The 16,864-nt window shown below is 41.1% G+C and overlaps 1 protein-coding gene across 1 annotated transcript in view; it reads right to left on the bottom strand.

Moving 5' to 3' along the window:
• Window positions 1–14,376, bottom strand: part of LOC111227113 (versican core protein-like) — a 38,641-nt gene extending 24,265 nt beyond the window's left edge. Inside the window, exons 1-5 of the mRNA XM_022752522.1 lie at window positions 14,370–14,376; window positions 13,434–13,817; window positions 12,105–12,279; window positions 11,815–11,942; window positions 9,559–9,852 (exon numbers count right to left, since the gene is read on the bottom strand). Of these exons, the coding sequence (XP_022608243.1) occupies window positions 9,559–9,852; window positions 11,815–11,942; window positions 12,105–12,279; window positions 13,434–13,817; window positions 14,370–14,376 (988 nt within the window). The remainder of the gene's footprint in view (window positions 1–9,558; window positions 9,853–11,814; window positions 11,943–12,104; window positions 12,280–13,433; window positions 13,818–14,369) is intronic.
• Window positions 14,377–16,864: the final 2,488 nt, after the last annotated feature.

The raw sequence follows: 16,864 nt of genomic DNA, 5'->3' as shown, positions 1-16,864 counted from the left end.
ATCTCGTGTTTACCATTTATAAAACTAACAGCTGGAGTGAGGGTTACAGCAGCTTGAGGGAAAAGGTCTGGGTCTGCACTCTGCTGGATGGGCTCACCATCGGCTATGGAAGGGGTGGGATGGTCAGGTACAACTGGAATGGCAGGAGACTGAGAATCTTGTGGCTGCAGAACCTGGTCAACTGTAAAGAGAATAAAGGAATATAAGGGCAGGCTGTGAAAATTTAGCTTGATAATACAATAAAAACTCTAAGAATCAATGTTAGCATTCTATTTCTAAAATACTGGGAGTAATAGGTATGACATTCTGTTATAGATAGTTACATTATCACACACATCGCACCTAAGAAGTGCTGTTTTCAGCTGTCAGTGAAAAAAAATACAACATTAAGAAAGGTTAATTTAAACATTGATTTTTATCATCAAGTCATCAAATTTAATGTATTAATCATAGGGATTACAGCTACAAGACTGTAGAACTCTGGGCTATCACTCTGAAGGTATCTTTGTGAAGTCTCAGAAATTAATAATAATAAAACAATAAGAAAGAGCACTCATATGTTAAACAAATGTTGTAATATTGAAAAATATTCTCTCTTCATGTCCGTAAACTTGTAAAACACAGAACTACTTTCTGCTACCCTGCATTTGTAATTAAGTCAGTACTACAAATAAAATATTTGAATGATTGATGAATTTCATAGTTCTTATGAGTGTTGTCACAAAATAAAAAACAGTGCAATTAAGTCTCTCTCCAACATATCTGAAAGTCTCGACTGCATTTGTGACTGAACTTTATCCAAACCATAATTCAAAGATTTAAATTCTACATTGAGAAAACATTTCCTGTCCTGTCTTGACTAAAAAAGGATAATACATTTGAATCATAGTATATCACTATGTTTACAACATTTATGGTATGTGTGCAACTATAGTTGTGACTGCTCAGTGTTTTGTCAAGACATTTTAGAACGTATTGTCATGAATGGATATAAAACATCAACACTATATTATGTAATGCAATCAAAAGCAATATCATCATAATTTACATCTTAAAATATATTAATATTTTAAGAGTTTAAACAATTTGATCTTCATAAAGGTAACATATACAGTAGTATTATTGATTTGGATAGCATTGTGTTTTGGAAGTGTTCGTGCTACAATGCCTGCTCCCTGTATATTATCTAAATAGAGGTTCACAGACTAAGTGATTTCAGATGTCAGCAGCTGTCTGCTCGTAATTTTAAGTCTAACACAGAAGCAGCGTTCAATTCCCTTTAGAGCATGCAATGTTATCATCATCTACCTACGCTATGTTGCCTCGGATGGGTTCATGTATTCATATAAATAAACAAGATGTTGTCTGGCTGGAAATAATCCACCTCCTCTAAAAGACAGTTGCCTTGAATTACTACACAAAACCAAACTATCAAGGTATTGAAGCTGTTATATTGCAGCTTAGTTAAGTGAACTAATAGATGCCAAACAGCATTTGAAGCTAAGAAATAGAGCTTGAGTCCATGCCCCTCTTTTTAAGTAAAACAATCACTGAATGTCCATATAATATTCCTATAGAAAGGAACATGCTAAATTTGAAGACTGGCCCAAACAACAACCCTTCATCATCCTCATCTCTGTAACTCATGTGGCTATCCTCCTTCCTACAAGAAAATGCATTCCAGTTTTGTTTCGCATTCCCATAATTCATTAAAAAAAAAGCCTTGAAAGTGCGCCATAGTGTCAAGCCTTTGACAAATCTGGAATTATGCATAGAGCAGGTGGCAAAAAGAAAAGAGGTGGAGCTGAGGTTAATCCTAAAATGAACAGTTTGGTCCTGCTCAGCATGAACTGTTTACTAGTGTTTGCATTATGTAGTACAAGCAAAGAGGAGGAAAAGATTATTCACACACAAAAACTCTAAATCCTTTAGTATACAAACTTTGCTTTCTCTCTCTCTCTCTCTCTCTCTCTCTCTCTGTTCCTTGTTTCCTCTCTCTCTGTTTCCCACAAACAGTGATTCAGAAAGATTATTGGTTGCAACCAAGAACACCTGCACCAGCTCAGCTCCACAGAAAGACACCTGTTAATAACCCAGGTCAAGCCTGGGAACTCAAGCAATAGACCCACTTGACTGACCCACACACACACATACACACACTATCTTTCTCCCTCTCTTTCTCTCTCTCTCTCTCTCTCCCTCTCTCTCTCTCTCTCTCTCTCTCTCTCACACACACACGCACACACACATAGAGGCAATCCCCTTTAATCCCCTCCACCTCGCAGCATCAGTTGGCTGTGTTACATTAAACATGAATGTCCAAATCTAAATAGCAAAGAGAAGCACTGACCACCCCTCATCTTCATACTGGGGTTAGGCATAAACACAGCTGGCAATCAGCGTTAATTGATTCATTATTCTTTTTGTTGTGATTTCTTTTTTTTCTGGTTATTTTATCTGAGCCAATCTACATGACCCTGCAGTAAGCACATATAATGATTATGCGATTAAGTATAAAGCAGACACTGTGCTCCTTAAAGTGCTTGGGGACCCCAATCATCACTAAAGCATATGCCATAGAGTCAATAAAAACAAACGCAATGGTCAAAGTTGTCATATTGACATTTAAGGTGCATTGATTGATTCACAACATTCCACTTTAAAAGTTGCTGTTAGCTGCTGGTATCCTCTGAGCAGCACAGTGACTGAAATTATTTTTTCTACCTAGCTATCATTGACTAGTAAAGATGAAAAGGCAGCAAAATAATTCTTTCATTCATCATTCACTCTTCTGATAGTTTCTTTATTTGTGATGCCAGACAGCGTGTGTTGCTTGCTTAGCTACATTTCATAGCCTAGCCTATTAAATGAGCTTGACCTCTGCCTTCACTGCAACTTTTCCTTTGAATAGATGTTTAGAATGTGGATTCATTTGCTTGACACAAGAAAGTAAATGAAATCATTCAACACATAAACTTGTATTAATTCGCCTATGCTGCTTAATGCCACGCTAATTACAACCTACTACATCCATGGTATCATGGTACCATGGCAAACCAGCACCACTAGCCGGCTACCTTAGCATAGCATATAAATTGGAGACAGGAATTGACAGTTAGCCTAATTAACATGTTACATTAATTTTGCTTAATCTGCACAAAAACTGAACTCCAGGAAGTCACTGCACATGGCCAAGGAATAGTCTGACACATAACCCTCCATAAAACTGCTGTTGTTACACTCCAGTTTTTTGTTATGTCATGTTAACGTGTTGGACAGAGTCAGGCTAGCTGTACAGTCTTATATTTATTGTGCAAACATTAGAGCAGTATCAGTCTTTTTTTATCTAATACTGACAAACAGCGAATAAGCACATTTCCTAAAATCCCATATTCCATAAAGGACTAGTTTAGCAAGCCTTAGTGAAGTGAATATTAAATAGATGTTTTATTGCAGTAAGAATGTAATGTTGGTGGTTCTGTGCATTGTTTTGTGACATTTGTGGTTGACACGCCTCAGAATATCAATATTTCAATGAGGCATAACATGTCATATAAACAGTTTTACAGTTTAATTTTCTTCAATTAATCAGAAACACATGGGCACCGTTCACATGACCATAACGATGACATGTTTTGGAGAACAATACATATTCATTCATTCATTTTTTTTAATATCCTGATATTATTGTGCACTTTGTTACCATGTAGCCAGACAACACGCTCCTCCTTCTGACACAATATTTTCCACAAGCTTTTCCCACACAAACTGGGAGGGCAGAAAGAGACGTCAAGTGCCTCAGCTGAGCCACATCACATGATGTAGCAGTAAAAGTAGCTATAATCACCCACTTTGGTCATCAGGCAGCCTCCAGCTGTCCTCACAGAGGGGAGACTTTGCGTTTGCAATGACATCACCTCTTGAGGTGGTGTCCAGTCTCTACTGAAGACAGGCATCTGTGCTTACTCAGGTAGACTGCCAACACACCCTTGTTATTGCCAGGCTGGCTGTCAGTAAGCTGGTACATACACACACAAGGAGAGAAATACTGCAAATGCATAGTTGTTTGCAGGATAAATACACACGAGGCATACAGACAGAGATTTTGTGTCTTATTTACGTACAGTGCTGTACATGCACACACAATCATATAAGCTTTGGAATGAGCACTTTTGGCAGCTAAACTGACCACACTGCATACACACTGTGCTGGTGAACACACCAGCAGCTTGAGCGTGTATAACCTGGAGTACAGACTGCTGCTCTCTCAGGCAGACTTAATACCTACCACGAAGCCGGACCAAATTCCAAAAACCGCCAAATGACCAATTCATTCACTTGTATACTTTCCAGTTCACTGGATCCCTTTCCTCCAGCACGAGCTGCTCTTCAGGGACAAGGAATGAGTCACCGTGGCAATGTTTGCAGCTCAGATGGAGAGCAAATTAAAGGAGTAGAAAATGATGCAGCTGCTGTTTGCACGTGAGATCATGTCCTGTTGACTTCTCAGTTTTCTTTAACCAAGTCATGTCTACAACAACATAATTGAGATAACTCAAAAAGGAACATTTGAGTTCTCCCACAAAAAAAGCAGAAATACAGACCATATAATGTCACTATCATAAAAATCACAGTCGAAGAAACACTTTGAAAATGCACAAGTAGATTGTAAAACTGTAAGACATAATTATTCATAACATGAAAACTGATTTATGATTGCATATTTATTTTTTTTATTTTTAAGAAGAAAATTTGATAGTAGGTATTCATGCAAAGGTTATAGCAATTTTAGTTATATATATTTAATTAAGTTTTAAAGCTTGTGATCCTGAACCTAATCTCTCCCTACTGCTGTCTCCTCGTATCTTTTTTTCTCTTTCTCTCTCTCTCTATCTTTCCCATCTTCACTGTGTCAGAATAATTATCAGGACATCTGCTCATCTGGACTGAGAAAGCGTAAACAGTCTTCCAGCAGAATTTCACACTGAGAATACACATCGACATGAGACCGAGGGAACCGGAAAAACAAAACTCCCCAATTTAGTTGCATGTGGAAGGAGCAAGCATGAGTAGCAGTGTGCTGTAACTGCTTGTGTATATGCAGATTACAATTACCACTAAATATTATATTTGCAGTGCAAGTGACCGAACCTTTACTAAACTTCAAAAGTCTAAATGCTTTAGGAATATTAGCAAAATCTTACAGGAAACAAGGACAATATTTTAATTTGAGATGGTTGTAGATTAAATAAAAACATCTAACTGCTCAACAGCAGAGGTCCTATACATTGCTTATGCCGTGTTTGCTTTACCTCAGTTTCCTCCAACCTCTATACATTCTCACCAGCAGTCACAATCAGACCTTCTCTCCCCTTCAGCACCCTGGACAGCACAGCCTCCCCCAACTCCCAGCTACTGTACAGCAACAATTTCATTATATATCAGTTGAAACAACGCTGGGAAGCAATATGCCACATAGCGTAGTTATTGTGACATCACTCTTTCTTTTCATCATTGCGGCCAAATAAGGATGAAGCGATGGCATTTCCTATTTGCACAAAAAAATATGAATTACATTATATTTGAATAAGGTATTGTTGGTCTGTCTTACCTGACACATTCTGCATCTGCATGACAGTGGTCACTTGGATGGACTCAGCAGCGACCACCGTGCCTGGAGTGGTGGTCGTGTCGGCCACAGCTGAAGCCATGGGAGCGGATGTAAAAAACTCTCTGTCAACATCTGCCGCTGCGTCCTCCTCTGTCTGGGTGTCACCGCTGTGCTCCGGCATCCGAGTGGTGGACTCATCAAAAACACTCATTAATGATGTCACATCTTCCGTTGAGGTTCCACTGTCGATCGGGACGGCGGCGGACGTCGCAGGTGCGGGTGTGGTCTTTTCCTTGGAGACGACAGCTGGTGTTTCTGCATCCTGCGTTTGCCGTGTGGTTTGTGTTGTCTCTGGTCGTCCTGTCTGGTGGCTCACCTCTTTGCCGGGTTGGGTGTTAAACATAAAGGTGGTATCCATGGGAACGACTGTTGTTCCATCAATAATACTAGTGCTGTCTGATGGGCTGGATGTGGAGTCCTGTTGGGGTGGCTGAGTAGGAGGAAGTCCCTCTACAGCAAAAGAAGTCTCCATCTCATCCACGTTAAAAACATAATCTGGGAATGGTGTTGTTGAATGAAGCCCAGTGGGTGAGGGTGTCGACAGATCGGTTGATTCTGTTGGAGTGTCGGTGAGGTCAGAGGTCATCGCTGTGGTGATGTCAGCATCAAGAATGGTTTCCTCAGTCTTTCCCTCAGCAAACATGGCCTCTGTGTTGAGAGAGGCCTCTGGTATGGGGACATCAGGTTGGATCGTGCTGATCTCAATCACTGAGTGATCGTCTGGCTCCTCGACGGGCTCAGACACTGATTCTGTGGTATCGGTACTTTCTGTTGTGTGTTGGGGTTCTGATTCTGGTGCCGCTGTTATGTCATCAGTTTCCCCCTCTTCATCTTTGATGGTGGGTGCGACTGTGGTGATTAACTCTTCTTCTTGGCCTGCTGGAGGGGAGCGAGGTGGAGCCATACTGGTAGAGAACATAGATGGGGCATTCGAAGGGACAGGAGAGTCTGGAGATTCAGCTGCCTCTGATACATTTTCCGATGTTGGGCTAAGCGTAGTCGTGCTACTCTCCAGTAAAGGGATGGTGGTGGTTCCTATCACAGACACATCCACGAAGGAAGTCTGGTTGATCACCTCTCTCCTTCCTATAAAACACACATAAGCACATATAACACACACGTACACACTTGAGTCAAATGTCACACAGGCTGTACATGATGTGGAAAACTAATACAGTCTTTATAAAATAGTATATTTTTATTCCGCAAGTATGTGACAAACCCTATGAGTCAAATAGCAGTCAAGGAGCAATACGCCACCGCTACAATAACAGTCTGACACTTAACATTAAAGTACCCAGAGTTAAAAGTTCCTTCCTCTCTTAACTCTTCATGTTGTTTATAACTAGCACTAATATTAATTCATGCACTGTTTTCAAAGACACAGTGGAACCAATGTTACTTAAACTTACAGAGCAAAGTTTTAATGTGTATTAGAGTGGTTGGCAAATAACCTCAATTACCTTAAGGTGCTAGTATTATTATCCTTTCCTTTGCTTGATTAAATTGGATTGTCTGTCGTTGACACAGACAGGGTGGTTTTCTGTGAAAAACCAAGAGCGCTTTGAATGTTTCTCTCATCATTTCCTGATCTGCCTGAAACGATTCACATAACTGTAACAGAGGAATTAAACAGCATATAAACTGTAAGGAATCTAGTGTTGTGGTTTTATTGAAGCTGCCCTGACTATTTTTATCCTCTGTGCACTAGTTCTCCTCCAACGGTTCGTCTGAATGTTTACATGTATTTTTTGTGCCATCATTGAAGTCCCATCATCTCTCTGTGCTTGTTCTCAAATGCTCTATAATGAACCTGTCTACTTATTCTTAAGGTTTTACTGAGTTGATTCCTATATGTCTCTCTTGAACGTGCCTCTTCCTCCCTGCCCCCCTGTTCTCTAATGCTCCCTCATTTACACACACACCCATAAAAAGCGGTGTGACAGCTTTAGAAAGCTTTCCTCGGTGGCGCAGACAGATTGTGTAAAGCCAGCTGTTGGCCATTACGTACTAGCCCTCTTTCTTCAAGGAACTATCAATGATGTAAGGTGTGACACACGTTTTTCCCTAGCAGGAAAAAAAAGGGCCTACTCTAAGAGAGAGTGCATTATCTCACCGATGCGTTTGAGCTGTTGCTGTTATGGAGGCCTTTGTTTTCCTCTGGGCCAATCCAGAGACCAATCAGAGGCCAATTATCCCCATTTTCCCTTTGCACCTACCTCTTTTCTCCCCGTCTTACTGTGTAGTTTAACTGACATAGGTTTACATAATAAATTCTTTTTGGAGATATTATTGGGAGTCGGAACGCAGGAAAAATGATGGAGTGAGTCCCACCAAACAAGGGTACTTGAAAAGCACTTAGAGGGGGGCGTAAATACAACATGACTGAGAGAGCTGACATGGAATACACAGAGCAGGAGGTGAGGGTGGCCTGTTTGTGTGCCCTCTGAACTCCATGGGGACTTATCACTGCGAGAGTTAGCAAGGCTCAGGGGCAGTAAATGGCCAGGCAGGGGACGGCTTATCTTTCCAACCTCTCATTTGTAAAGATGGAAAGGCCAGGTCAGAGGTCACCGAGGATGACTGAATTTAGAAGTCCAGCAGTAGCTTTGTCCATTATCCAAATGTCTGCTCTGATAAGTACAAGTGAGAATGACGGAGGGCAAACTCTGACAGCGGAAATGAGAGGAGAAAGGTGAAAAGGGAGTTAGATAGTGAGTCTAAAAAGTCTGACAAGTGTGGTATTAGTTACCTTTGCTGCTTCTCTAAATGGCGACTATCATCTGTCATTTGGCTTTGCCCTGGGGATACTGATTAGTTAAGAACACTTCACATTTTGAGGGATCAGCCTAATTCTGCTAACTTCCAGTGAACCATAAAGTGTCACTATTTATAGAGATCCATAGCTATATTCTCCTTTCTTCCCATGGTCAGAAATCACCACTTTGTCATTTGCATGCATAACTAAGTGTATCCTACATGCTAGTCCTAAGGAAGTGAAAAATTAAAAGTTTACAGAAGTGATAAATTAATGACTTTCTACATCCCCAACACCTTGGCTACTCAGGTTTCTTTGGATTATTATGATTGGAATTATAATTAATTTGGTTTATGGTTTAATTTTCTGAATATTACTCAATTATTGTTTTAGTTTGTTTCACATCGGCAGTGAGGTTGAATAAGGATAAAGTTTAAGAGGCCTCGATTAGCCCAGCTGGAAGTAATAAAGATAAAACAACACAGACAGATGCTGACTGTTCACAAACTCAATTGGTCATTATTCTCCCCATTACAATAAGAACTGGCCTGTCCATTGCTTTGAAAGTAAACAGAGCTTACCGGTATGATTTTACCCTCCTCTTGGCTAATTTTGTTGCCACAGAAATGGGCGGGAAACTAAAATGTGAGACACTGAGGTCAACTGGACACTGCAATCTGTGAGACTAGTCTGGCACATAGCACGCAATGCTCATGAGAAAATCATTCTTCTGCTTTGCTCCGGTTGTTGTTGTTGTCATTGAAATTATACACATACAGCATGAAACAGAAAGACAGAGTGAATAGAACAATGGACAACAGATGAGATGGGTTGTAAACATTTTAAAATCTTGGTCTGGTTTAGATGTTGGAAAGTGCACAGTGGTGCAAAGAGGCAGAAAATCAAAGGGTGGAGGAGCAGAAGTGAATACATACAGGAGATGAGATCATAGCTCCTTACAATCCAGGCCTGGTTTGACAGGGAATGGTGTGTGCTTTCAAATACTGTCTGTCTTTTATAAACCAAAATGTAAACATATACACCGCACGACCGACCGTATGCAGGCAACACTTTCTTCCGTGACACACTGTAAATCTACTAAATAGTATCAACAAGACCCTGGGTTTACCTTTAAAACAGTAAGCCCCAAGCTTCTTAGTTGGTTCTGGGAAGCCAGTCTGGTTCCTGTAGCGATACATGGTCCTGACGCCGAGAAGACCTCCCCCACACTGCAATTTGGGTACTGCAACAGGATGTCGTACACTGCCATCGGAGAGCCAGCCATAGTCGCATCTGTCCAGGCCTTGTCGCCAGGCAGCATGGAGCTGGCCAGGGGTTGCCAAAACCGCATTCGTCTTCTTGCACTCTTCACGGGCCTCCTCAAGAGTCATCTTACGGCTAACAGGAGCATAGTACACTTCACCTGAAACAAAGAAAGCAAAACGCAATACAGTCTGAATGCAGAACCAAAAATGACAACAGATCGTCAGTGATCACAGCAAACCAAAATTGATTACAGTAAGAACCAGTGACTCAGGGCAGAGGGTTTAATTCACTGTTCAACCAATCCAATAAATTTTGGATTGAATCAGTGCTGTATCACTAACAGATGGACAGCCATTTAATTTTAAATCATTTGAAATGAAAACCCTACTAAAAAGCCTATTATCTGGAGTAATCACTAACCGCAGATTTTTAGACCATTTTGACCTTTCAGAAGAGTCATAACCCAAAAACAGCTGACAAAAGTCACAGCTGTGCAGGGCACGGACCCAAAACATCTCCCACCGATCATATTTAGGACAACAGTAGTTCATTCATTATATTAATCTGAGGTGGGATAGCAATGCAGACAATGTGCCTGGCCTGTCAATGAACGTGTCTGTGCTTCAGGACATTAGGTTTCCCATCGGGGGTGAGTGAACAAGATTACACCCTCTATTTTTCCTTCCTTCATGTTGTTCATGTCAGGATCCTACCTTCAGAATGGTCACTGCACTAGGACAATTATAAATATTTGTCTTTGCCAACAGGAATAAACGAAAGACTACAGACAGGCAAGCTCTCAACTGAAAACCAAACAACAATACGAGAGAGGATGACTGACTGAGTTTATGTTTTCAGTTAGTCTTGGGCGTAGCTTTTCAAATGTCAGTGTCCCATTGATTTACAATGGCATTGAGATTAGGAGATGTTTCTCACCCAGAAATGTACTCCCTCTTAAAAGCAGACATGGTTCAGTGATCTTAGTGGACATTTTCTGTCCATTAAACTTTATATTGATGACTACCAGTAAGCTATCAGTAGCCTCACGTTTTATATGAGACAAAACTATTTTTTTTTTTTTATCATTTCTCAACAGAAAAGAGGAGAAAACTGATATGACATCAATCAAATTAAGGAATATCCAAGGCACTGTGGTGAACCAGCAGTCCGAAACACATGACACACAATGTCCCAAGGAAATGTCTACGATGCTCCTTTCTATCACCAATTAATACTTGATTAATAATTAATAATGATCCAAGAGCCAGTAAATCAAAGCAATTACCTCTTTAGTTGAGAATTGTGCATGACACACAGTTAATAGTTAATAACAACACACTTACTCGTCATGTGTAACAGGCCCAGAATACAGAATAAAGTGAGGTCAAAGATGGATATAGAATTTCTTGGAGAGACTGAAGAGCTAAGTGAAAGATGTATGTGTATGTCCCTGGTGGATGTGGGACGGGGTGACGGTCCCTGGCTGCTCATAGCACTAATAATACAGATGTCACAATACTGACTGATGGCCGCATATTCACACACAATTGGTTTGTATTATGTTCTGTAGCAGCTGCACTGTCCACATCCCAAAGAAGAGGAGCAACTACAGAGAGGGCTGGTTGTAGTTTAGATGTGTCAAGGGGGAGGTTAAAATCTCTGACTTGAGTCCATCAGCCGCAACAGACTGGATAATGAACAGACAGAAAAAGACTTTTGGCTGAGAAGTGAAGACTTCCCACAAGCAATACCAAAGACACTTTAAACCCCCATTATCACATTTTTGTTGCTGACCGCAATGGTGGAGAATCAATTTCAATTTCTACTTCTGAGAGAGAGACTATTAAGAGCTTCTCTCTAACCCTAACTACCTTTCTACAACACGTGGGACTGTTTGGCACAACAAAATATATAAAAGGTAACACATTGTCGCCAATAATATTTTCAAACAAAATAACGAAGGCTATTTCCACAGTAGTTTTATAAGCTGTAAAAGTAATTTGCTTTGGCACTGTGATAATCTGGACGTTTCGTCATTTTAACCAAAGGGTGTGTCAGTGCTTCTAAACAACAACTCATTGCTTAGAACTAGAAAAGCCAAATTTTGAAGCTGACTTACCATTAAGTTTATCTACGTAACAGTATACATCATAGGTCTCTGTTGGTTTCCTGGTTCCATATGACCTAATGCCAGGTTTAGTCTGTAGGTTGCCATAGCAGCCATTCCTTGGCTTTGTAATTGGGTACCTATGCAGAAAGAGGAAGGAAGAGCCTTAATAACACATAAGTCAAAGCATCTCTGCGCCAAAATATTTAACATCACATCAGAACACAAACAAACATATGTGACTGAAAAGCAGTGTTGTTTAATATACATGACTTTCGAAAGAGAATTAAAATGCAGCTAACCTCACTGTCTGGTCAGCAATCCAGCCGGCATCACATTGGTCAAAGCCATCCTCATAGGCTGCTTTCAGTTGGTCGTATGTAGCAATGGTGGCTCCAATATTTTGGCAGGTTCTGACAGCGTTCTGGTAGTCCAGTGTGTACCTGTTGGTGCTTGCCCGGTAGTGAAAGACAACACCTGCCAACAAATAGTAACAAAAGAAAAAGACCATCCAGAAATGAAACATAATGAGGATTTGTATACAAACATTAACACAGTGATCTGGAATTGATCAGCGTAATTTCAGTGCCATAAATTATGGCAAACGTCTTTTAAGCACACACCATGAGTGAAATAATTGTCTCTCAGCTTGTTTGGAAAGGAGGAACTTTGCAATAAACCAAAAGGATGAGCAAAATACGACACAGTTCACCACAAATGAACAAGATAACTGCTGATGATGCCATGGCCCTGAAATCCCCATATTTGTGGACAGTAAACAGACACACAAGAATGATTGATAGTCCTAATTAACATTGCAGATAGTTGGAAAAGAGGTTGTGAAGATTGTTAACCAGTGGAAATCCAGACTATCCCAGTGTCCCCCCCACTCCACCCATGTTTTCTGCATGCCCAAAACATGAGTTGTTATTTCCCAGAATTCTTCTCAAATGAGGAAATGTAGAATACACATAATGACACTAGGTAAGGACTGGTGAGCCCCTCTAAGGATACTACAACATTTGACTTGGTGGAACTGCAATGATGTTGCATTATCGTATACATAATTTAAACCTTGTGTAAAGTTAATGATGGATACTGTGGAATCCTGTCTTTGCTCAGCGAAGGCAAAGTAAAAAAAAGACTCGGTAACACCCACTGAGTGCCCCACCAAAGAGAAAAATCTCCACTGACAAGGTGGCACCCAAGATGACGAGGGCAAATGAGGTTATGTAGCTTTTGCTGTGCCCATACCAACATCTGGAATGTCACCCACATTTGGGCTCTAATGGCTGATTGGGATACACAGATGAACAGTGGAATTAAAATACTGCAGTACTTGGTATGGACAGGGACCCAAAGTCTCGTCTGATTTGCGTCTAAAATAAGAACAACTGAAAACTGTGGTTACTCTGTGTAACTACTGGGTCGCTGCTGCTATCAAAGTAAGCAAAAGGCGCCCATAGTTCTCTCATACGTTTACATTTCTATCACCACTTGCATTGCATTTCACTATTATTAAGCCCGTGCAGCAACCCCCTTCTACATTCAGAGAGGATCTTGGGGAAGTTATTTTAGAGTCTTTTGTCTGATTCCAGCATGATGCAGGAAGGAAATCATTAATGTCTTACCGTTGACATTTAGGTTAACTGTATCCTGGGTGTCTTCAATGCCATACATAACCTCACAGCGATACGTGCCCGCATCACTGGCACGCAGCTTGACCATCGTCAGTGAGGCGTCACCGACATCCTCAGGGTGACTGGGCACTGACACACGGTTCCTGTAGCTGGAACCTATCTTGATGACCCCATTTTGTGCCACCAGCACTGTGGATTCTACATTTCCCTCTATTTTGGTCCATTTGATCCGCAAGTAATCTCTGCTATACATGGCTGTTCCATTGGGACTGATGACAGGTGCTGAGGTCGGGATGGTGGAGAAGAAGCAGGGAAGATTTACCTTCCCTGAGAGGGACCCAGTGACTGGTCTGATTATCGATAACGTGTTGGAGGCTGAAAGGCAAAACACAGAAGGGTTAAATGCAGCTTCAGTTCATATTCATCCATTCACAACTGTATTTTTATGCTGTTCTTCATCTATTATTCATTTTATTTCTTGTCATACAAATACAAATATAAATATCTTCTGTTTACTCTCGCCCCAGCAGATGCAAGTAGACCCTATAAACAGCCAGACGCATTTACATTGACAGGGTGTGACAACTACACCCAGCCCTAATAAAGAAAACATGCATCATGGCCTGAAAATGGCTCTTGGAAAGTCAAACCTCATCCTTAAAATGATGGGTGTGGGAACACATTTAACTCTGACTGTAGTGTGAGCGCAGCATGTTCCTTAAAAGTTAAAAGTTAAAGATAATTGGTTAAACAGGGGAGTCACGGTTGCATCACTCCATGTTATGCCACTGCTGAGTTCTGCGCATGTGAGTTTTCCTTCTCAAATAATCTCTCCTTCACCTGCAGGAGGACTAACTGATGATGGCAGGTAGACCCACACAAAACAAAGTCAGCATGCCACACACTGGGCAATATTATGTGTCTCACCTCTCATGACCTGCTACTCTATTCTCAGCTGAAAACTTACTACTGATGTTACACACCTATGTTGCAGTACAGGGTAAGAATAGTTAAATTCATCCTACAGTCCTTCATCTTCCAGACCAGACAATGGTAACTGTTACTATGATTAATCCACCTCCCTTCCCCTTGAGCTCCATCCACATTTAAATCTGGTGACTGTATCTCAGTCTCACTCCACTTCTATCTGAAGCATGTGAGGTGTTAGACAGAATGCCAGACACAAATGAATGGTAACAGGCTGAATCACACTTGGCCCTGTGGAGAGGGAAAAGATTTACCTTTATTTTTTTTTTCTTTTTCTGGAAGGGGTAAGAGGAAGGGGGGTGGGGGTGGGGATATTCACAGGGAACAATGTGGGGAATGCTCTGGAAACAGTGGTGGGACAGCCCCAGAGGCATGAGTGTGTGCTTTAACAGGGGGGCTTATTAGGATGTGGGGTGAAACCAGCTGTTTTTTCCAGACTGGGAGCAGAGTCTAATTGAAAGGTGTCCATACCCAGAGATGGGTATGGGTGCGAACACCAGCTGAATGTGAACATGTCAAATGACTTTACGTTCAGTGAAACACACAGAGGTGGAAAGAGGGTGTGAGGGGTCGGGAGAGAGGGAGGAAGATAAAGAAAAGAAGAGAGAGAAGGGGAGGGAGATGGACAGTAAGAGGGTGGGAGAGAGGAGCAGCTGGGAAAGAGAAAGAAGGAGAGGTAGAGGGAGAAGCATTTACTCAGTCAAGACTTACCTGTCGCAGTTGCAGCTTCACAGAGACAAAATAACCACAGGATATGCTTTACATTTAGTATCATCTGTTGGAGAAATCAAAAAGGTGAATTAGGAAACAACTCATACAAGACTTTATATTTCATGGTGTGTCTATTACTTTTTTTTTTAGTGCATTTTTTTGCAAGTTTGTTGAGTTATAATTGATATGTCTGCTTAAGATCTTTTCTGTCTCAGTGGTGCAAACAACTACGTAGGCCCTAATTCCTCATCCAAATATCACAGGCTAATGATTTCAGGAAATTTTGTGGGTGGCGGGGCTGAGAGGTAAAACGTCCTGTGGGGTCGAGCTGCTGAGTTTTTGGAGACAGGAGCATCGGGCCCCTCCTGTCCTCACTTGCACCCCACTGTATAAACACAAGTGGTGGGTCACAGTGGGAGCTTGAAACTGGTATTCTCCATTTAAATAAATAAATAAATAAAAAAACGAGACACTCACTGTGTAAGGGCAGTTTGCTACGATAAAGGATCAACATCTAAAATATTTCAGGGTGGGTATCGTCTGTGACTGTGACTTAATGCCAGGACGCTGACACAAGTGTATCCCGAGTTAACGGACCCACCCTCATGGAAACTAAATGAAATAAGACTTTGGGGAAACAATAAGAGCACGAAATCTAGGTCTAATAGATTTCACATCTCCGACTGCGTACTTGTTTTGCATTTACGTAAAGTGAGTGATGTGAGTAAACTACAGGCAGTTGCAGAAGGTTTTCTAGGAAATCGGAAAAAAAGAAAAAAAAAGTCATTCAAAGAAAGCTCGGCACTGAAGCATCACACAGGCGTATAATTGGTTACAGATTTTTGGAGCCAGTGGTCCTTTATGCGCAGCTCGGAGATGCTCCCTGCTATGAAACATAAATATCTGCTACTGGTATTTAAAATACTTCTACTGTCATCCCATGAGGAATTAACTGAAACTTTGACTTTTGGTTTGGTGCTTCTATGACTTTTTTTTTCTTTTTTTCCTCCTGGAAACACCTGTTGCTTGTGCTTGTGGATACTCAGCAGAAATCATGACAGGATAACATACTACTGATTATTTCAATTTCCACTTATTAGATGTGAAACAAATGTGGAGTAATCTCCAGTCCGCTGTGCTGATTTTCGAAATTCACTTGCGCTCAGTCAGTAGCGGGACACGCCAGTGTAGGTTGTTTAAGGACAACCCGGCATCACTGGGTGCGTTATTGTTAAATCATTTGTAGACTGAGAAGTCAATTAAAATAGACTGTTTAGTTTTTTTTGTCAAAAAATTTGCTCGATATTATAATAAAGTTTTACACACTGAGCAAACAATACAAACTGTTGCATTTGCATCAAGTGAAATCGTCTCATTTTACATTTCAATTCAAAGACAAATAACAGGCTATACTTACGTTTAAAGGTGTTTTATTCCATAAAATGTACATATATCGATATATGCCCTTAAATCCAGTAAGTCCCAGTGCGTATCATGCGTGCGTAAAAAGTGCCCAAATACGTCCACTCCAAACCGGCGCAACAGCACTTATCTCCCCGGTGCGCCTGTCTCTTCTCCTTGATGCTCCAGAGTGGCAGGGTCCCACTCCTGGATGATCCTGGTTCTGTACAGAGCGACAGAAACAGTGAAGTGCTGGCAAGCAACAAGTTCAAATTTGCCTAACGCACACTGTTATTTCGTCAGTGTTAGAGAGGAGGGGCAGA

This window comes from Seriola dumerili, unplaced genomic scaffold (genome assembly GCF_002260705.1).
Source record: "Seriola dumerili isolate Sdu_G_001 unplaced genomic scaffold, Sdu_1.0 BDQW01000017.1, whole genome shotgun sequence".
Taxonomy (NCBI): Eukaryota; Metazoa; Chordata; class Actinopteri; order Carangiformes; family Carangidae; genus Seriola; species Seriola dumerili.
Note: the sequence above shows the minus strand (reverse complement) of the source record. Positions and strands in the feature narration are given on the sequence as shown.